The sequence below is a fragment of the Calliphora vicina genome, chromosome 5, assembly GCF_958450345.1.
Source record: "Calliphora vicina chromosome 5, idCalVici1.1, whole genome shotgun sequence".
NCBI classification, from domain to species: domain Eukaryota; kingdom Metazoa; phylum Arthropoda; class Insecta; order Diptera; family Calliphoridae; genus Calliphora; species Calliphora vicina.
This window is the reverse complement of record NC_088784.1, coordinates 93,700,838-93,724,409: the sequence shown is the minus strand read 5'-3', so window position 1 is coordinate 93,724,409 and position 23,572 is coordinate 93,700,838. Positions and strand designations below refer to the sequence as shown.

General features: G+C 29.2%; 1 protein-coding gene across 1 annotated transcript in view; it reads right to left on the bottom strand.

The window, feature by feature from the left end:
* LOC135961581 (cyclic nucleotide-gated channel rod photoreceptor subunit alpha) overlaps window positions 1-23,572 on the bottom strand; it is a 494,477-nt gene that overhangs the window by 90,863 nt on the left and 380,042 nt on the right. Inside the window, exon 4 of the mRNA XM_065513094.1 lies at window positions 15,576-16,627. Within this exon, the coding sequence (XP_065369166.1) occupies window positions 15,576-16,627 (1,052 nt within the window). The remainder of the gene's footprint in view (window positions 1-15,575; window positions 16,628-23,572) is intronic.

The window sequence follows — 23,572 nt, the reverse complement described above, 5'->3', positions numbered from 1 at the left end:
CAAACAAATTTGTGCTAAAAAACGTGGTTACACTTTTTTGAGTAAATATTTGCCATGTGTGACCCTACCGTTACAATACCAGCCAAAGCAACTGGTGGTTTACATTGGGTGTATAACTAAAAAATGCGGGATTTTTTAAAATGTTTAGCTTTTATTTTGAAACATCTGTACAAAATAAATCTATTCAAAGTATTGGTCCTTATTAGCTATGAGCTTTTCCCATCTTTCTGGCAATATATAGATTCCGAGACAAAACAACTTCCCATAGTTTAAGGCCAATAACGAATCAAGCCAATTTCGGATAATCGTTCTATAGTGAAGTGTGAGAGAGCGTTCTGCATCGCTTAAAACAAATAATAGTTGGACGGGGTAGTCTCTGGACTATAAAGCGGGTGAAGCAACAAGTGGCCGATCGTTGTCATGACGGAATATTACAGCTTTATGTGTGGCCTCATAACCTGGGTCTTTCGGCCAAAGCTCGGTTCAAACGAATCAGTTGCTGCCACTAAATACAGAGCATTATTTTAGCTCCATGGTTATTTGGCTGTGGTATCGATTCGGCTGCTTTTCTGAGTATCACAAATAATCCCTTTCACTTTGGGTTATCCTAATGGATCCATTTTTCATCACAAGTAATGATTTTGTGCAATAATGATTTACTTTTATAGCTTTCAAGCATAATTTCGGACATATAAAATCGTCCTTCAAGGTCTCTCTGCTTCAATTCATATGGTACCCAATTTCCTTGATTTTGGATACTGCTCTCAATTGTTTTGAAAGTACTGTTTGCGGAGCTCCCATTGATTTTGCAAACTCTTGATGAGTTTTACAACAACCTCCATGGAGTAATACCTCCAATTCTTAGTCTTCAAACTTTTGTGGTTTTTCTGGGCGATCTTTGTCTTCCATGTTAAATTCACCACTTGTGAACCACACAAATATTTGTCGCATGTTGAAACCGATGGAACTCATTCAACATAAGCTTTTGGTGAGCAATCGGTGTGCTTCAGCTGCATTTTTATACCCTACACCACCATAGTGGGGAGGGTATTATGCGTTTGTGCAGATGTTTGTAACGCCCAAAAATATAAGTCTAACACCCACCTTAAAGTATACCGTTCGACTTAGAATCAATTTCTGAGTCGATTAAACGATGTCCGTCCGTCCGTCTGGTTGGCTGGATGGCTGGATGGCTGGCTGGCTGGCTGGCTGGCTGTCCATGTAAACCTTGTGCGCAGAGTACAGGTCGCAATTTTGAAGATATTTCGATCAAATTTGGTACATATTATTTTTTCGGGCCAAGGACCAAGCCTATTGAAACGTTCTGAAATCGGTCCATTATTTCACCTAGCCCCCATACAAATGTCCTCCCGAAATTGGACTTTATCGGTCATAAATGTTTAATTTATAAATGTATCTCCAAAAATTGCGCTCCAAATAAGTTTTATATATACAGAATTCATGTCACCAAATTTTGTTACGATCAGTCCATAATTAGTCATAGCTCCCATATAGACCCGCTTCCGAAAATCACTTTAACGTGCATAAATCTCTTAAAAATGTTGGTATACTCCCAAAATTCAACATAGTAAACTTTCATATACACACAAATCACACGACCTAATTTCATGGTGATCGGTCCATAATTGGTCATAGCCCCCATATAAGGACCACTTCCGAAAATCACTCAAAAATATAAATTATTGAAATTTTAAAAGGAAAATGTTTTTTGCTCTTTTACTTAGTGTAGGGTATTATATGGTCGGGCTTGACCGACCATACTTTCTTACTTGTTTTTGTATGCCCTTTACCGTGAATGGCAACGGTATATAAGTTTGTCATTCCGTTTGTAATTTCCACATTCTGCATTTGCGACCCCACAAAGTATATATATTCTCGATCGTTATACATAGATAGAGGAGTCGATATAGGCATGTCCATCTGTATGTTGAAATCAACTTTCCATCAAATAATCAAATAATTTACATACATGATTTATACATCTGTACATCTACTATAGACTCGGTTCGGTTCCTATTTAAAATCGAAAAAATCGGCTAACAAATAGCTGAGGTATATGGAAAAAACCAGGACAACCTCGATTTTTGACCTATTTTTGATACATATCTGGATTACTAAGTCATTACTTAAGATAATATGGATATCTAATGATAGATATTTCAAAGACCTTTGCAACGGCATATATAAGGCTATAGTAATTTGGACCTGCAATGGGTCAAAATCGGGAAAAATATTTTTTAACCCGAATTTTTCTTTTACAAAAAAAATTTTTTGTCATAAATTTTTTCACTAAAAAATTTAAACATTTTTTTTTAAAAAATTTAAAATAAAAATAAAAACAAAATTTTAAATTTTGAAAAAAAAAAAATTTAATTTTGTTTAATTAAAAATATTTAAAATTTGTATTTTAATGTATAATTTGGTGAAGGGTCTATAAGATTCGGCACATTTTTTTGTCATAATTTTTTTGCTATAAATTAAAAACGAATTTGAAAAAAAATGTTATCCATAAAATATTTTTCACCAAAAAAAATTAAGAATAAAATATTTTTTTTTAATTTTTTTTACCTCAAAATGTTTAATATAGTTATTTATAGTATAATCTGGAGAATGATATATAAGATTCGGCACAGTCGAGCATAGGTCTCCTACTTGCTTTAATAAATTATAGATATGTATCCTCGATATGACATATAAGGTATTAAAAAAAACAGCATTCGAAAGATAAGCCCTCTATTTTATGTCAAACACCAAACATATTTAAATATCTATGGGTAAATGAAATACAAAAACTATTTTTAACCCCCATTAACACGAAGTCTGCGTTAACTACAAGTTATACTATCGGTTAAAAATCATTTTGTATGAAAACTGTCAGTATAACTATTAGTTAACACATAACCAGACTTAGTGTTACTTTTTTTCAATATTTAATTTTTTTAAAATAAGTACAACCTCAAACTTTAACAGATTTTGCTCAAATCTATAGCATTTGGTTTTTAAATGATGAAGAACTATTTTAGTCCTTGGGAGCATTGAAAATCGAAAAAGTACAAAATAATGTCCCCCCTAATGTACATTAAATTTTAGTAAACACACGCAAAAATTTTCCATCTTTTAGTACTTTTGTATACAAACATACAAATGCATCATCGCATTTACAGTATGAAACAGAATCAACTCATACACTTTCGTACTTGTGTTCAAAATGGAAAATTGTATACATTTTCAAATGCTTGTTGGTTGAATGTGTGCGAGTGTTGAAAGTAAAAAAAAACACATACATTCAAACATATATAGAATTTTAAAGTGTATTTGTGAAGGAAAAAACGAATGGAATATGAATGAACGAGTGTTAGTGAAAATGTGTTTGTTTGTTGGTATGTTTATTTGGAAAATAAGAAATACAAGGACATTCATTGCCAGCAGCTGTTTTCCTCACTTCAAATCATAGATATTTTATGTTGCATGTTCTATATATTTATGTTTACACAAACACACGTTGATATCAACACTCATACACATGGATACATACATACTAATACACACACACACATAGGGAGACTTTATGAATAAGAGTTCATATCCCTTTTCTGAATCTAAGTGTGTATGAGTGTTTTTGCACTAGTGCGAGTGTGAGTAGTTGCAAGGATATAAGCATGTTGATATTGGTCGTTAGGTTAGTAGAATTTAGTTCATGTATTTTTTAATACCACCAGAGCATGATGAACTTTTTGTATTTTATTTATTTTTATTTTTTTTTCTCTTGCAAATAAAATGAAAATAACAACATAAATAATCTTAAAATATAAAAAAAAATAGCTGAAATAAAATAAAAATTTTTAAATGAATTATCAATATATGAGTAAGTTGGTTATGGTGAGTGAACTGTGAGTAACTAACTGGCTTTATAGCTGATTCTAGCGTTTCGATAGAACAAAATATTATTTGTTATATGTAATTCTATTGTTCAGGCCTTTTTTTTGGTATTAAATTTGTTTTAATGTAATTTTCAATTATTTAAAACTTCATGAGTTATTAGTGGTGTATGGTGATATTTTAATGTTTCTAATGGGAAATCTAAATAAAAAATAAAATTTCGAAAAAAAATACAAGGCAACACTAGTAACACGGTGCTACGATGGCAAAAAAACTTGAAAAACGACCTTGCGTAGGTTATAGGGCTTGCTGAGTACATTCAAAATTGTGTCAAAAAATTTCAAAACCACGCTCAAGTTATTCTGAAAAATCCGTTTTCGGTGATGTCCGTGAACTTATCGATTTGTAATTCGTTCTGTCTCTGTACGACTTTAAATTTTTAAACAGTGTTGGAGAGAAAACTGATTGCGCTTTAAAATGACGTGTATTTTTTGATACATTTGTTAGTTATAAGCAGGGAAACCGGAAATATGCTCTAAAAAAACCGTTTTAAGCGCTTTAAATATTCAGTAAAAACTTTAAAATATGCTCTTAAAATTTAAAAAAACTTTTACATACTTTTAAACAAAAAAATATACTTTTATTGAAAAAAATCAATACAATTCATTTCTAAAAAAGTAAAGTAACATAAAATAAACAAAAATAACACGAACTAAAACAAGTATAACAAAAAATAAATACAACATAAAAACTAAAGGAACTTAAGTTATGAAAAAGCCTCCAGAGGTATTTTTTGAAGATATTTTATATAAATATAAAGTTACTTCTTCAATTAAGGCTATTACTGCAGTAAATTACAAAATATTGACTTAAACTTAATAAAAATCGTTGCCTATTGGATCTGAAAACATTTTTATACATAGAAAATTTTCTTTCGACATCAACTGATGTTATAGGAGCAAATTTAAAAGACAACATTTCTTTAACACTTAGAACGGTTAAGTTTGAATTAGAACTAAAATTTGATATTTAGATGGCGCTATTCGACAAATTATACTTCAAAATAAAAAATTTTAATATTTTTAGGTGAACACACTTTTTTTCAGGTTTTTAATTTTTTGGATAAAAAAAAATTTCGAATTGTTTTTTTAAATTTTTTTTTTTTTTTAAAAAAATTTAAAAAAAATTTTTTTGTTTTTTAAATTTTTTTTTCTTGAAAAGCCATCTATTTTTCAATTTTAAGCAAAGGAAGTAAAAACCTGTAACACAACAGCGAAAAATAAGTAAAACAAAATTTGTTTTTGATAAAGTCAAAATATGCTATTAAACAGTAAAATATGCTCTAAAAACGCAAAAATATGACATAAACATGCTCTTAAAACAAATATATGCATTTAAGGATAAAATATGCAAAAATATGCACTAACAAATCGATGCCAAAATTCTTAAATAGTTCTGAAACGTGTAAATATCTTATCCATGTGCTACTAGACTCACCAGAAAGAACATGCATTTGCATATTTTGGTTTCCCTGGTTATAAATATTGTTTTTGTTAAGAATATCTAAAAGAAAAACAAAATTTATCTACTTTTTTGAATTTAGTTGCTTTTCATTGCTTATTTTGATATGGCATTAAGGAAATTTAGTTCTTAATAAACCATTGGTTTCATTATTCAAATCGGATGAAAATTATAAAAGTTATTCAACTTTTCATTAATACCTTTTTTAGTATTTTCTCCCCCAGCCCATATGAATAAAAAAAAACAAAAAACTATAAAAAAAATTTTTTTTGTACATTTTGTGGAACTTTTTGTGGAACTTTTTTCGTAAAACTTTAATAACTTTTGCAAATATAAACCAATTTTAATAAGTAATATCTCATTTTTGTCTATATAAAATTGTCTTTAAGATAAAAAATAGGGTTTCATAGACAAAAATTAAAATAACTATTGTTGAATTTGAAAAATTGCGAAAAAAAATAAAAAAGAAAGCGAAACTATTTACTAAAACTTACACAAATTCATATAGATGTTGAATATAGATGTTATGCATACATTTTATGAAAGCCTGATTCCTTACCTATCCATTATTATGTTTGAAATCGGTCTAAAAATGTTTGAGTTAGAGGTACTAAAGTACTACGACCTACCCTAAAACAGTTTTTTCAAAATAACTCAAAATTTAGTATGTCCTAGGCCCACAACCTCCACTAGGTGGCTTTTCAAGTTCTGACAAAAAGTGTCACTTTGTAGCAGAGTGTAATATTCATTATATACCACAAAAGACCCTACAAAAAGACCCTACATGTCCCCTATGGGTACTCAAAGAAGGGTACCATCGACATGTACAATACTTGTGCTATTTATCTCTTATAATTTCCGAGTTATAGGCATTTCAAAATTAAACATTTTAATTTTTAAATTTTCCCATACCTTGGTCCGCTTTTTTAAAAATATAGGTCGTACTCTTGAACCGAACTTAATCAAATTTTTTGTTAGATAGACAACTAAATTACGAATAACATACAAAATATTTCAGAGCAATATCAATTATGGATCCAAAAATAAACGATTTTCAATTTAAAAATTAAAAAAAGAAGATTTTTGCTGTTTTTTGGCCGAAAAGGTGACTTAACTCTTTTTTTATTAAAAACAAGTTAGAAGGTATGGTCGGTCAAGCCCGACCATATAATACCCTACACAAAGTAAAAAAGCAAAAACATTTTTCTTTTAAAATTTCAATAATTTATATTTTTGAGTGATTTTCGGAAATGGGCCTTATATGGGGGCTATGACCAATTACGGACCGATCACCATGAAATTAGGTCGTGTGATTTATGTCTATATGAAAGCTTACTATGTTGAATTTTGTGAGTATACCAAAATGCTTAAGCGATTTTTGCACATTAAAGTGATTTTCGGAAGCGGGTCTATATGGGAGCTATGACTAATTATGGACCGATCGTAACAAAATTTGATGACATGAATTTTTCATATATAAAACTTATTTGGAGCGCAATTTGTGAAGATACATTTATAAATTAAACATTTATGACCGGTAAAGTCCAATTTCGGAAGGACATTTGTATGGGGGCTAGGTGAAATAATGGATTGATTTCAACCAGTTCCAATGGGCTTGATCCTTGGGCCCAAGAAATAATATGTACCAAATTTAATCGAAATATCTTCAAAATTGCGACCTGTACTCTGCGCAAAAGGTTTATGTGGACAGCCAGCCAGCCAAACAGATGGACGGACATCGTTTCAGAAAGTGATTCTAAGTCGATCGGTATACTTTAAGGTGGGTGTTAGACTAATATTTTTGGGCGTTACAAACATCTGCACAAATGCATTATACCCTCCCCACTATGGTGGTGTAGGGTATAAGAAACTTTCTTCACGAACCTATAACAATTTTAACTTTTTCTGTAAGCTATCTTTACGGAGAACATTTGGGTATAAAAACCATGTTCTATTTTGCGAATATGTCGCCTAGGGTGGAACTTAATAAGCGAGAGTTGGATTTTGGCCATTCTCACCCCCCAGTTTAATGAAAATTAGTAAAAAAAATCATCCTAAATAAATTTTAGTTAAATCGGTTAGGGTTAAGACGTGCCGCAAGCCTTCTGAAGTTTTGAGATGCATTTACAAGGAGAAAAAATTATTTTTTTTTTAGTTTTTGAAAGATTTTGCCATTAAAATAATTACTTTTGCAATTTAATTTAAAATTAATTTAATTTAAATTGTAGTTCTAATCTATATATATAAAAGTGAAATGATCCATGTATGTAATGGCATCACGTGAGAATGGTTAGAGCGATTTGGCTGATTTTTTTTATTCTATTCGAAATTTTCAGGAGAAATTTTTCAGGAGAAATTCAAAAATTCCGGGTCAACTTTAATAAAAAAAGCTCCCTAAAGTATGCAGTACAAATTTAGATATTTTATTTGCAAATAAATAATAACAAGCAGGTGTATGTGGGTTGGAGAAACTTGAAGAACTAACATTAGTACATGATACTCGGCGAAGCCGGGCGGGTCAACTAGTAAGACATAAAAACAGAAATGGGTCATAAAAAGTTATTAAAAATTCGGTAGGCCATTAACGTGTCTCAGGCCACTAGAACAAGAAATGTAGTAACAAAATTAACATATTTTGATAAATATTAAAATAAAAGCTAATTTTTACTTAAAATATATCCATATTTACTGGTGTATGAGTTTTTGTCTTCGTAGGATACTGTTAACCTATTCGCAGGTATGACCGACAAAAAAAAATTTTTTAACGGCAGTTTTCAAATTTTTAAAAATTTTGTTAAACAATTTTCAGAACTTTTTTTAACATCACATTGGAACTTATTGACAATATAATAAGGAATAAAAATGTGAAAAAATTATGAAAATATCTCCTATATATTTTCCATACCTGCGATTTAAATTTTGAAATTTTCGAGAAAAACTAATTATTACTGTTATGAATTTTAAGTAAAGCCTATTCAGAATATTATAGTCAAGATAAATCTAAATATACTCTGAAAGTTTTACTAAAATTATAAAACGTTAAACCTTAAGTCGTGAAGGTCAAATTAAAATTTTTCAATATTTGGAATTTCTCTTGGAAACATAGCGAAATGTTGTATATTTTTGGGCCTATTTTGATAAAACTTAACAAAAATATAACACAAAGCCTAGTATTTACAAAAACAGCAGAAAAATTAAAATTAACCCTATATAGCACTTGGGGTTAAAATGACCCCAAACTTCTTAAACCATAAAAAATTATGATTTTAAAAGTTTGGGCTCATTTTAACCCCAAGTGCCATTAAGGGTTAATTTCTATTCTTGTGCTGTTATTATAAACCCCAGACTTTATGTTATATTTTTCTTAAGTTTCATCAAAATCGGCCACAACCATTATAATGACACATTAAAAGTAGCCACTTTGGAGGTCTTATTCCATTAAGATTGTTGTCAGTCTCAACAAGAGATTGCAAAATCTTTGGGAGCTACTCGAGCAGCAATTTCAAGATTTAATTTTAACTTTTAGTTTCTTTGCTATTATAAACATTTTCTAGGATTTCTTTATGAACTTAAATAAAACATAACAGCATATTATTCTAATATTATTTTACGTTTAAATTTACCAAAGTCATTCTCCTAACAAAAAAAAAAACCTCAATTTTTCACAACACACAATTAATTTTTTTCTACAGTTTCCTTACCATGAATCCATTTTAAAATACCGCCCTTCAAACATTATTAGCTTACAAAAAAATAAAGACCTTCATTATTATCTAATAATGATGCTGATATTTAACTCCAACATACTTTTAATTTAATGAAACTAATGATTTGATTAAAAATAGGTCATTGAAGGAAACTGAGAAAAAAAAAGGAAAAAAAATATACCAGATTTTAATTTATTGAAAAAACCAATGATTAGTAAGTATTACGAAAATATCGAAAACTTCTTTCTACTTGACTTCATTCAATTTCTTTTTTTTATGTTGACTTGTGTTAAACAATCTAGCTTACAGACACTTGCACACACATTACTGAGAAAAAGTAATGAAAATAATGGTGAAAAAAAAGACATGAAGTGAAGTGGGTTTTATCAGCCAAAGGATGTTCTTGTCTGTAGAAAATATTCTATAAATATGTAAGTTGTGGTTGAATATTTTTTTTTAAAGGATTTTAAATTTTAAATATATTGTTTATATAAAGTATTTTATATAAAATTTGTTCAACTTAATACTTAAAAAAAGCAGTATTGAGGAAATTATATTTTAAACAATATTTCTTCGAATTTAAGATCCTTAAAAATAAAAAAAATAATAATAATAATTTGTATTTATCAACAGAAAATTAATTTAGAAACTATACAATAAAATTTGTTGCAATAAGTTTCCTAAATACCCCATTCTAACTTATATAAGTATAAATAAATGCCAAATGTTTAGCTTTATTGTGAAGTCTCATGTTTATCATTTTATAATATTTATTTCATGAATCTCCCAATATACATTTACATTAGGCTGAACCTTATTTTGCTCTATCTAAAATCCAAATCCTGAAAATGTAAGCAAAATCGGATTACCTTTAGAGGTTCACATTTTACTTTAAATTTCAAATTTTGAGTCAAAGTAGCAATATTTTCAAAAAATTAAATCTTGAATTAAAATCAAATGTTTAAATAAACAAATCAAAAATATTTGCTGACATCGAAAAGCCTTTATAGTTTGATATCAAAAACAAATCATAGAATTTCAGCATATCTTAAATCTCATGTTTTATATCTTCAACATTTTTTTTTAACTAAATTTCCAAAAATTAAACAAATTGCTTTCTATTTTAATAAATGCTAAATACGGATTAAAAATGCAAAACTTAATGATTATACCTATTGTGGGTTAGAGTGGAGACCGAGTTAAAATTTGAGAAATTATAGTAAAATATGCTTTTGGTCAAACATTTGTTAAAATTATTTCTTATTTCGTATAAATATTCTGGGCCCTCATCAGATTCTCATACTAGCAATGACCGTCTGTCTGTGTCTGTTGGAAATACGATAGGGCTCAAACGGAAGGGGCTAGCTGACTGAAACTCAAAATGTTCCAACCTAAATCTTCCAAACCAAATTTTCTGCGGATATTACAGGCCAAAACTCTGTAACTTTTGAACCGATAGAGATATTTTAGAAATTTTAATTTCATTAAAATCGGTTCAGCAGTTGTTGCGCAATTTAAGGTTAAAGTTGAACTTTTAATTTTTTATAGCATTTAGTATGAAAATGCAAATTTTTTGTTTTTTTGAATCAGCTATACTTATTAAAAAAGTTATCAGCAGATAAAAACAAGTAAGGAAGTATGTTCGGCCAAGCTCGACTATATAATACCCTACACTATTATTTTTTTTTCGTGAATGATTTTCGGAAGCGGGTCTTATATAGGAGCTATGACTAATAATGGACCTATCGCCATGAAATTAGTTCGTGTGATTTATGTCTATATGGAAGTTATTTCTATTTAATTATGTGTTTATACCAACATTTTTAAGAGATTTATGCTGGTTAAAGTGATTTTCGGAAGCGGGTCTTAAATGGGAGCTATAACTAATAATGGACCGATCGCCATGAAATTAGGTCGTGTGATTTATGTCTATATGGAAGTTATTTCTATTGAATTTTGTGTTTATACCAACATTTTTAAGAGATTTATGCTCGTTAAAGTGATTTTCGGAAGCGGGTCTTATATGGGAGCTATGACTAATTATGGACCTATCATCATAAAATTAGGTGAAATCAATTCAGTTTATATAAAATTTATTTGGAGCAAAATTTGTGTAGATACATATATAAATTAACCATTTACGACCGATAAAGTATAACTTCGGGAGAACATTTGTATGGGTTCTAGGTGAAATAATGAACCGATTTCAGTCATTTTCAATAGTCTTCGTCCTTGGGCCGAAAAAAATGTATATTCCAAATTTGATTGCAATATCTTTAAAATTGCGACTTATACTTTGCGCCAGTCATATGAACAGGTAAAATAAAAATAGAAAAAAAATTTGGTAGTAATTTCATTCAAATGAAAAAAATGTTCAACAAACCGGTCAAAACAGGTCAACAAGTATATATAGGGTTAAAGAGGACACTTGGGCCTTTCTCCTGGTGGTAAAATTTGTTTAAGCCCTTTTGACCCTAAGCACTTTTATTCCACTGAAATTAAAATTTGACTAAAACACATCAGGTATAAACGATACAATGACAAGTCATATCAGCTCTTAAAGGCTATTATCCTACCAACATAACAAAAGAAAAATCATCCAATTATCTATAATAGTTTGCGAGTATAATAATTTACTTCTGATCAAATTTACAAAAATCACATTTTTATAAAATAGCATAAAATATTTAACTTTAACAGCATGCCACGCACACAATTGACAATATTTTTATCTAATTTTTTGGCTACCTTAGTTTCAATGTGTTTACTATTGAGTGGCATTAAAATCTTTGAAATCGGAGTTAACAAAAAGTTGGACTTTTGGCCGATGAAATTGAGATATGAGCCACCGTGCGACGTACAGTGTAAGACAAAAATGTGTAAATGATGGTCATATATTTACACTTTGTGACACCATTTTTAAAGTGCAATGTTTATAAAGAAACGTTTTGTGTTTTTTTAAACAATATTTATTAAGGATATTTTAGGACTAAATAAATAAAATATTTCCTTAATTATACTCCAGTAATCTAAAAAAAATAACTGCAACCCATTTACACACTTTTGGCGCAGATTACTAGTAAAGTAACTTTTTTAGTACTTCGAATAACCTGCTTTCGCGTCAATGGCAGCCTGAATTCTGGAGGGCATACTCTCCACCAGTTTGCGACACTCTTCTTGCATTATAGATCCCTAGATATCATGGGAGCGCTCCTAGAGCTGAGTTGTGTTTCTAAATGCATTTTGATAATTATAAACGCGACGTTTTAGAATTCGCACCAAATTCTCAATCGGATTTAAATTCTGAGATTGTGGGAGTCAATCTAGCAATGTAATTTTGGCGGTTTTTAAAAAATTAAGCGTATTTTTAGACTTATGTTTGTTGTCGTTATCTTGTAGTATCACAGTGTTTTCAATTTGTCCACGCCAATCATTCAGACTATCCACATCTGTTGTCTTGATAACGTCTATATACATTTCTGCATTCATATTACTACTAATTTTATGGAGTTTTCCTACACCTTTTGCAGAAAAACAACCACAAAATGGCAATATTCCACCACCATATTTCATAGTCGTCATAAAATCACGGTCTTTTAATGGCGCATTTCGTTTTTGGTAGTCATATTTTGGTCCATCAGTTCTAAAATGGTTAATTTTCGATTCATCTGTACAGATAACTTTTTCCCAATCATCAAAGGTCCATTTCCTAAAAAAATTTGCAAATGTTAGTCGAAGAGACTTGTGTCTTTCAGTTAAACGAGGTTTTTTAACAATCTTTATTGCATAAAAACCACATCTTTTGATTTCTCTAAGAGATGCACGTTTTGGAATCTTAATTTGGTAGCATGAAGATAGTTTTGGTTGTACCTCACGGGGACTATTTTCTTCTCCTGATGCAACTAGACGTTATACAGTGAGACCATCTTTTAACAATAGAATTGAATTCCGTCCACAAATTGGTGCTGGAAAAGCCAAACCACATATATTCGCTATGTTCTCAACAGATTAAAAGAAATATTGAATTTGGTGGATATTTTTCGATGGGAGATACCATTTTTCAGCTGCTCGGTAACAGAATTTGCAACTTCGGTGATAATCTTCTTCATATTCAATATTCCTTAAAGAATTGTAAATTGTTAACTAGTAACATGTTTTAACTAACTGTCATTAATGAAATTGATTAAAATTGTTCTTTTTCTAAATAATAATAACAAGTTTATTTAACTTTAAAGAAAATGCGACAAAATTGTGTAATTCAGTTTTTAACTTTTTGATATCCTGGTATTTAAATGCCATTACTTGAAATTAATTTTTTTGTATTGCTATACTTCACTAATCATGATCTTCATATTGTGTAAAAAATATTGTCAGATTGGTAAATGTTGAGCATAAAAATTCAAATTATAGATATTTCCAAATTTATTTACACATTTGTGTCTCGTACTGTATATAAGGACATCATAGTAAGTTGGACCTACAATGGATCAAAATCGGGAAATTATTTGTAGTCCAAAATTTGTTTGTCATACATTTTTTTCACTAATAAATTAAACAAAACATATTTTTTAACATTTTTTAAAAAAAATCTCAAAATTAAAAAAATAATTTTTCAAAAAAAAAAATGTTGAAAAACAATTTTTCAAAAAATATGTTTTACATTTTGTTTACTTAAAAATATTAAAAATTTATATTTTAAAGTAATTTAAAATAAAAAAAAAATTTAAAAAATTTTGATAAAAAATTTTAAAAATTTTGATAAAAAATTTTAAATAAATTTTGAAAAAATATTTTTTAAATTTTGTTTTAAAAATGTATAAAATTTTTATTTTAATGTATAATTTGGTGGTCACAGCCGAATATAACTCTCTTACTTGTTTTTATTTAAAATTTTAAACAAAAATCGAAATCTAAAACACCGGTTTTATTGGTGAAAAATATTTCTAATAGGGTGGTTTGTATTACGAATTTCAAGGGCACAAACAACTACTAATATGTTTGCCCAGTCGCTATATGGGAATCGCACGTTTCCAATATCTTTCAGGCTATAATATAATTTCATATGTTTTCTTTGCGAGAAGTATGAAAAATATCATGAAAAAGTACCCTTTTATCTTTGGATTCAGTTCATCTAAGACTGCCGCCAATACAAAGAATTTCAGAAATAGTTTCTTAGTATAATAAATGAAACTTTCGTTTTAGTTGATTTCATTCACAACTCTTTTTTTGTAGCCATCCTAATGTATATGCATGTAAGTGTGTGAGAAACAGTTGAATCTATATTAAAAGTTAATGTGATGAATTTACAGTTGAATAGAGTTGGGTTGATTTTATTTTCTATTTTTTCTGCTTCTGCTTTTTCAATTTTATTTTATATTTAATTTTTTTTTTCATGTCAATTTTTTCTTCTCCTAAATCAGTTATTCTGGGTCATCACACTCTGAACTATTAAAAAGTTTGTAATTTCCCAGGCAAAAGCAAAAAAATAAAGAACATGTTTCGTGTTTTTTTTTATCTTATTTCTGTTGTTTGTATTTTAACCTTAAAAAAGAAATCTTCTTTTGAATTGCGATATTAATAAATATGAGTTTTTGAGCGAAGGTATCAAAGAAACAGTAATATATAAAAGGTAGGAGATGAAATAGAAAAAAAAAATAAAAGCTATTCAAGTCTAAACATTTAAAGAAAAGTTGTTTAATATGTTTAAGAATTTCTGAAGGAAATAAATTTCTGATTCATACTAAATTATGTTTCTAAGAATGTTCAAGGTTATTTCATTATAAATGTGAAATTATTTTATTTAGTAGTAATTTTATTTATTTGCAAATGCTCATACGGAAATTACTACACTTCCCAAATTTGTTGTACCGCTAAAACACTGTAAATACAAAATTACGACTCTTCCAGAAATTATGGATCACATTATAGGAGAAATGAATACCGTGTTTTCGAAAAGCACATACCCACACAAGACAGAAATAACAAGAACACAAACTAATATTGAACAATTTTATAGAAATGTATAAAAATTACAACACAAATAGCAAATATGAATCTTGTAAACTTTTAAATAAAGTATGTAAAATGAAATTCTTAAAATCATATGTCAACTTAATGTCAGATTTTTATATACAAAACATGTCAAAAACAAATTTAATTATATTAACTAAAAATATAATTTGAAAGAGTAACAGCCTTATTTATACCAACAAAATAAAAAAGAAACTCTGAACAACAAAAGCCAAACTTTGTTTGCCAAAACAAAAATAAAATGTGTGCAGTTGCGGTTCAGCTTTAATTATTTCACTTTGCACAACTCCCTAAATCAATTTTATTTTATTAAAAACACAGAGCTGTAAAATAATTCAAATACTCGTAATGTATGAGCTAAATAAAATCCACAAAATCAATCATTTTTTTATTGAGACAGGAAATGACAAAACTTACCTTGAAATTCCTTTCGCGCCGCACTCACCGACGTCACAATATTCGCCACATGACCCAAAACGGTTGCAAATAGCATTAATCCAAATAGCAATTGTAATATCACAAATACATATTCACCTTTTGATCGGGGCTTGGGTAGATCACCGATCGTTGTTAAAGCTAACGTACACCAATAATAACTTTGTAAATATTGTTTAACTACATCGGCCGATTCGGAGTCATGATAGACCCAATTGCGGCTACCAAAACCATTGTTCTTATGTATAATATGATAGAGACATCCGTTCCAATGGAATATCACAAGTAGATAATGTATGAGAGCGATGGAACGAAATAAATTTGGATAGTTGGTATGACGTTCGGTGCGATCCATAAATGCCCAAAATCTATAGATTTTAACTAAACGAAACGATCGCAATATTGAATTAAATCCTATTGATAAATATAAAAAATCCAATGGCAGCAAACACAGGCAGTCTATGTAGAATGTTGTCGAATTCATATAGTGTTGACGCAATTTCGAGGCGTCCGTCTGCAATACCCCGTCCTCCAGGTAGCCGGTACGAAAATGAAAAAATATATCTATAAGATACAGGAGATCGGAAAAGTAATCGAGACAAAACCATATCACTATTGTGCGTCGATTAATTTCCTGAAATGCAAAACGATAGATTATCACCCAAAAATTGTAGAGGAAGGCCAGCGATACGACCATCGACCAGTAATAGCAGAGACGCCCCGCCGGATCGAAAACGAAATAGAGTTTTCGCGCTGCCGTTGCGGCACGCAAACGCTGTGATGGTGTGCGTCTGGGTGGTTTATGCTGTTGCTGTTGCAGTTGTGTGGTCGAGGAACGATGCTGATGGATTTGCGTTTGTTGTTGGTTGTGCTGTTGCTGCTGCTGTTGATTCGCATGATGATGGGGATGTGACATAGAGGCAGAGTGTTGTAGATGATGCAAGGAATTGTTATTTGAGGATTGTTGTTGTTGGAATTGTTGTTGTGTGGCGGTTGTTGTCGTTGTCGATGTACCGGAACGATTGCGGGGATAACTGGGGAGAAGAACGAATGATAGAAAATGTGAAATTTTTTAAATAATATAATGATAAGTAGCTATTTTAAACTGTATTTAAATATTTGCTTTTAACAATTTTTTCAATTTAAAAATGTATGGGATTTAATAATGAGGCTCCAATTAAAATTCTACAAATTTTTTGTCGACGAAACTTTGAAGAAAAAGAATTGAAGTCATTACTTCATGAAGATTGTTGTCAAACTCAATAAGAGCTTCAAAAATCATTGAGAGCTACTCCAATCGCAATTTCGAAACGTTTGTGAGCAGCAGAATTCAAAAATCAGAGGAATTGGGTACCATACGAATTGACGCCGGAAAACATGTGTGTGTAAAGTCCGCCTAACCATCGAATCCACACCAAAGCCAAATATCCATGACGATAAGGTAATGCTCTGTATTTGGAGAGGCCAAAAGGGTTATAAGCTGCTGAAATCTTTAAAAATTTTAACATTTTAAAAAATCGAAAAAATTGTAAAGGCTTTTTAAACCACTACACAATTTTGATGTACTGTGGTTTCAGTAGTACAAATATGGTACAAATTTTAAATTCTATGAAGAGATTTTTTTTAAAAAAATGTTTAAATAAAATTATAAATTTTTTTAGAGGTTTCTCCACATAATTAACCATAACTCAAAAAGGGTTCTTCCGATATTATTAAAACAAAAATGTAGAGAGCTATTTACATAACATTTAATCTGTTTATATAAAAAGTTTCAATTGGCTCAGTAGTTTCGGAGTTATAATAAAAAATTAAAGCAAAAAATATATTTTTTAAGTGAAAAAAGAAAATTAGTTTGTTTTAAAAAATCATGAAAAATAGAAATCGGCAAAAAAATTTCAGATTTATTGCTTTATCGTAAAGCCACATGTAGTAGCAATAACATAAGATATCAGCCACAAAAATCCTTTTGTTACTTTCGAATTTATTTAGAACTAAGTGAATTCGCTCATTTCCACAAAATTTTTAGTTTTTTGTTTGATATACATAAAATTGAGTAGTTAATGTTCTTCTTTCGATTGATTGAATTTTCAAAACATTTTCCCCATTCTATGTAAAAATATTCATATATATATTGTGTTTCAATCATCTCAGTAGTTTCGGTGTTATTATAAACAAATTAAACCAAAAAATAGATTTTTTATGTGAAAATATAATTTTTTTTGTTTAAAAAAATCATGAAAAATCGAAAACGGCAGAAATTGTTCACATTTATTAATTTATGACAAAGCCACATATAATAAAAACAAAATAAGATACCCACAATGAAAATCGATTGAGTCGTTGGGAATTTATTCACAATTAAGGGAATTCGCTCATTTTCACAAAATTTTAGTTTTATATTTGATATACATAAAATTGAGTAGTTAATGTTCTTCTTTCGATTTATTGAATTTTGAAAACATTTTTCCCATTCTATGTACAAATTTTCACATATACATTGCGTTTCAATCGGCTCAGTAGTTTCGGAGTTATAATAACATATGGTAACAAAAAATATATTTTTTACGTGAAAATAGCAAATTTTTTTGTTTTAAAAAAATTATGAAAAATCGAAAACGACAGAAATGTTTCAGACTTATTACTCAATCGTAAAGCCAAATATAATAGCAATAAAATGAAATATCGATCATAAATATGATTGATTCTTTTCAAATTTATTCACAATTAAGTGAATTCGCTCAGTTTCAGGAAATGTTTAGTTTTTTGTTTGATATACATAAAATTGAGTAGTTAATGTTCTTCTATCGATTGATTGAATTTCGAAAGCATTTTCCCCATGTTACGTAAACATTTTTACATATATATTTCATTTCAATTGGCTCAGTAGTTTCGTAGTAATAATAACAAATTGAAGCAAAAATATATTTTTTAGGAGAAAATAGCAAATTTTTTGGTTTTAAAAAAATCATGAAAAATTTAAAACTGCGGAAATTGTTCAGATTTATTACTTTATAGCAAGGTCACATATAATAGCAACAAAATTAGATATCAATCGTAAATACCAATTGATTATTTTCGAATTTATTTAAAGTTAAGTGAATTCGCTCATTTTAAAAAAAATTTAGTTTTTTGTTTGATATACAAAAAATTTAGTAGTTAATGTTCTTCTTTCGATAGATTGATATTTTTCCCAAGCTATGTATAAATTTTCTCATATATATTGCATTTTCAAGGACTTAGTAGTTTCGGAGTTATAATAAAAAATTGAAGCAAAAAATATATTTTTTACGTGAATATAAATTTTTTTTGTTTTAAAAAAAATCATGAAAAATCGAAAACGGCAGAAATTGTTCAGATTTATTGCTCTATCGCAAAGCCACATGTAATAGGAACAAAACGAAATATCGATCATAAAAATCTATGGATTTTTTTTAGAATTAATTCACAATTAAGTGAATTCGCTCCTTTTAACAAAATTTTAGTTTTTTGTTTAATATATGTACATTTTGTTTAGAATATGTTTTATTGAAATTTGACAGTTAAATTTTTCTATTTAAAATGGAAAAATAAAAACAAATTTTTTAAGTTTATTATCACGTATCCCGCAATTCCCAAAAAATTTTTTGAAAAATCCGAAAAATGGGATTTTTTAGTTTTTTGGCTATAAGAAACCTTTACAAAATAATTAAGAAGATATTGGGTCATCTAAAATCGGTTACTATATTTTGATATCGACTATGCGATTTGAGAATTTTTGCCCTAAATTTGAATTTTACATAAAAAATAGGTGTTTTTTGGATAGAAAGAATAAAATTTCTTTTTTCCCAAAAGATCACCGAAAAATCGTCTTTTTAAATTCAAATTTATATAACTTTGACTTAATCATTTTTCTATTTGATACATACATTTGTTGTTAGTATAATAAAGAAAAAATGGAGAAAATCGGGAAATATTTGGAGCCGCTGTTATCAAATAAGTGGAGTAGCGTTTGTAAAAATTTGGAAAATTTGACCTTTGGGTGAAAATAAAAAACATCAAAATTCATTTTAGAGATATGGTTTCTTGGACAAAGTTTCCTATTTCGATTTTCCTTATCATTTGGGCGAATTTTAAATCGACACGCAATAATATACATACAATCAACTGAAATTTTTCCAAATTTTCACCAAATGATCTTTATTATCCAACTTTTTATACAATCATATATAAATTTGGCTCCGACTTATGCTTTTAAAATTCAATGATATAACATTAAAATAAAGGTGCATACAGTTCACTTAACCATAACAAACACTAAACATCCACTTATCACTGAAAAGTAATACTATTAACGCTTTAATTTCATTCCTTACTCCTTTATTGCCCTAAAACGTAGGTAGTATATAGTCAAATCACTTGACCCCATAACTCTTTTTCGCAAACATTCTAATGGTAAAAAACATAAAAAACAAACTGCAAAATCATCATTAACAACACTCACCTTGACAGTGCTCCAAACGACTACTTGTACTTCTACTCCTCCATGCTATCAATACTCTAAAGTACTTTAGCTCACTGCCACTAAAGCTTGTACTCAACATATTATTCCCTTTCTCTGCTCCATCACTTTGACGTTTTCAAATAGAATGCCATGGATGGAGGGGGGCAAAACGCAAGGATACACAAGTTGAAATGAATTTCAAAGAGCTGTGTTCTTTTCTATTATTCTGGTTGTTTTTTTTTACAAACATTTTTGTTTAAATGCACTTGAGTAAAATGCAATAAATTGAAGTAAATCTATCCATCTATCCTCGCTAATACTCATACAATGTATAAATTTATGTTTATATGGATACTTGTGTAGGGAAACTCAGTAGTTCTGGGAGAATGTCACCACTTCAGCATGACCATATAAGAAGGAATTGGTAGTCGTTCGCTGTTGTACTCATCAACCGATAACTATTGTAGTTTCAAACGTTGCCGGGTAGTTTAAACTGTAATAAAATTCTAAATTTTCTAGTTTTAGTGTCTGTCACAAAAAAAGTGAAAAAAAAACGAAAAACACAACCAATGGAATGAAACTGGTAAGACACGTAAAATGTTAGATAGAAATGATTACATACAAATATTCCACTTATGTGGTGTTTTTGCTAAAAAGAACAACAAAGTTCATGAGCAAAAACCCAGTGAAAAAATTCATAGAGCATTAAACGAACTATAGATGATAAAACGATTGTATAGAAGAACTTTGAATTGAGATTGCTTACTAATTACGATACAATAAAAAGAATTCATAGAAAATTTCATATATATGCACAGTGGGGCAGAATAAAAATTTTATGGAAATAAATCTGTCATATCTAAAGGGCTAGTCCGATGGGGATGTATCCAAGGAGTATTCGAGTTGAAGTTATTAAAATGGGCCCTACAAATGATTTAGGGGCGGCGCTATGGGAGCTCAAATTAGGGTAACTTCGACATGTAAAATTTTTAAATACGTTATATTTTTTGTTTTCAATCCGATTTCAAAGATTTTTATATTTTTGGAAAGAACTCGGTATGTCTATTTATCTCTTATAATTTCCTAGTTATAGGCATTTCAAAATTGAAATTTTTGAAATTTTGCCATAGATTGGTCCGCTTTTTTAAAAATATAGGTCGTAATTTTGGACCGAATGAACTCGGTCCAAAACAGACAACAAGGCAAAAACATACATTGAAAAGTAATGAGTTAAACAGCTAATATACCTACTATTCACTACTTACACAATAGATTTTTAACTCATTATTTTAACACGGTGATGTCATTGGAGGCAAGTACTTACCACCCTCGCTTACAAATAGGCAGTTAAATAAGTTGTTTTGTTGTAGAGTTATTTATAGAATTTTGTATTTGCAAACAAAAAATAAAAAAAAAATAAGTCGCAGCCAAGAGTCGAACCAAGAACTATCCGTTTGCTAGTCTGCTGTTCTACTCACTACACTACACTGCTTAGTTATTTTATTGTGCATCAAATAATGGTTTTCACTCAGTAGTACTATATTATTTTCTGTTTTTCTAAAAATAAACATGCAGTAAAATAAATGGGCAAATTGAGAAAAAGTAACTGATTATTTGTTTTGTTTACTTTATTTTTTTTAGACTTTAGCTCATAAACAAGTACTTCTGTATCAGATTATATCCCAGCCATTACTTAACTACTTATATGTAATGCAGGTGGTATGTGGTAGTCATTGAAAAGTAAGCTGTTCAGTAATTACAAGTCATTACCAAGTTTTTGCTGGGTAAATATCAATTATTACAAAAAATAGTAAATTCTTGCTTTTTTTTGGGCGAAAAGGCTACTTAATTGTTTTTTATTAAAAAAAAAACTTTCTTTAAGAACATTTAAAAATTCTATGTTTTTCTGTAAGTTATCTTTACGGAGACCATATTTTGAACATTTCGCTCCTACGCCCTTCGGAATTTCACCTATTTTTATACCCTACACAACCATAGTGAGGAGGGTATAATGCGCTTGTGCAGATGTTTGTAACGCCCAAAAATATTAATACCTTAAAGTATAGCGATCGACTTCGAATCACTTTCTGAGTCGATTAACCGATGTCCGTCCATCCGTCCTTCTTGTTGGCTAAATGGCTGTCCATGTAAACATTGTGCGCAGAGTACAGGTCGCAATTTTGCAGATATTTCGATCAAATTTGATATATAATATTTTTTCGGCCCAAGGACCAATTCTATTGAGACTGGCTGAAATCAGTCCATTATTTCACCTAGCCCCCATACAAATGTCCTTCCGAAATTGGACTTTATCGGTCATAAATTTTTAATTTATAAATGTATCTCCATAAATTGCGCTCCATATAAGTTTTATATATACAAAATTCATGTCACTAAATTTTGTTACGATCGGTCCATAATTAGTCATAGCTCCCATATAGACCCGCTTCCGAAAATCACTTTAACGTGCATAAATCGCTTAAAAATTTTGGTATACTCACGAAATTCAAGATAGTAAACTTTCATATAGACATAAATCAAACGACCTAATTTCATGGTGATCGGTCTTCAGTGTCGGAAAATGAACTGATGGGTTTTGCTTTCAAGGTTTCATACATGTTAGCAGCCGGAGGATTGATTATGATGTCTTGCACATTCTCGAGAATGCTGTTCTCTATTGATTTTAAATGAAAAATGTTTTTGCTCTATTAAGTAGTGTAGGGTATTATATGGTCGGGCTTGACAGACCATACTTTCTTACTTGTTTTATTAAAACTTGTTTTATCATGTTATTTAGAATGACAAATTTAAAAAAAACGTTGAAAATTTCATTGAGTTTTGTTGATAAATAAAGTTCTTATTACATATTTATTGAGTTTTTAAAACTAAAATTTGTATAAAAATTTTTAATAGAATTGCAAATATTAGGACAAATTGTTCGCATTTATTTCGAACTATTTTTTTTTGCTTAGAGAAGTTAATATTTGGTCTTACAAAAAAAATTCTAGTCAATATCTCAATTATATGCAAAAATATTGCACTGTAATATCCTTTCTTCAAAAATATTGCAATAAAAAATAGCCAAGCTCTTTTCAAAAATATAATAATCTTTGAAATCGGATGGAAAAAAAAATGGCACGATTTTGAAAATTTTACATGTCGAAGGTAACCTAATTTGAGCCCCCACCATGTTTCCAGGCGAATGATAAATATTTAGTTTTAATTAAAAATTAATCATACGCACTGTGACATCGAATTTCAAGAAAATGGTAGTAACAATATACTATATACATATATCTTTGAAACTACTGGTCTGATTACAAAACAATACAAAAGGGAATTATAGAAAAAGACTTCAGCTTTAAGAAAATTTCAATTTTAATACACCTGATTAAACAGAAGACTTGCTACAAGTTAATAAAGTTAAACACCTCTAACAAAAAAAATTATCAAATTTAAAAACATCTTCTAAAGAAATTTTAAAAATGCTTGCTAAACT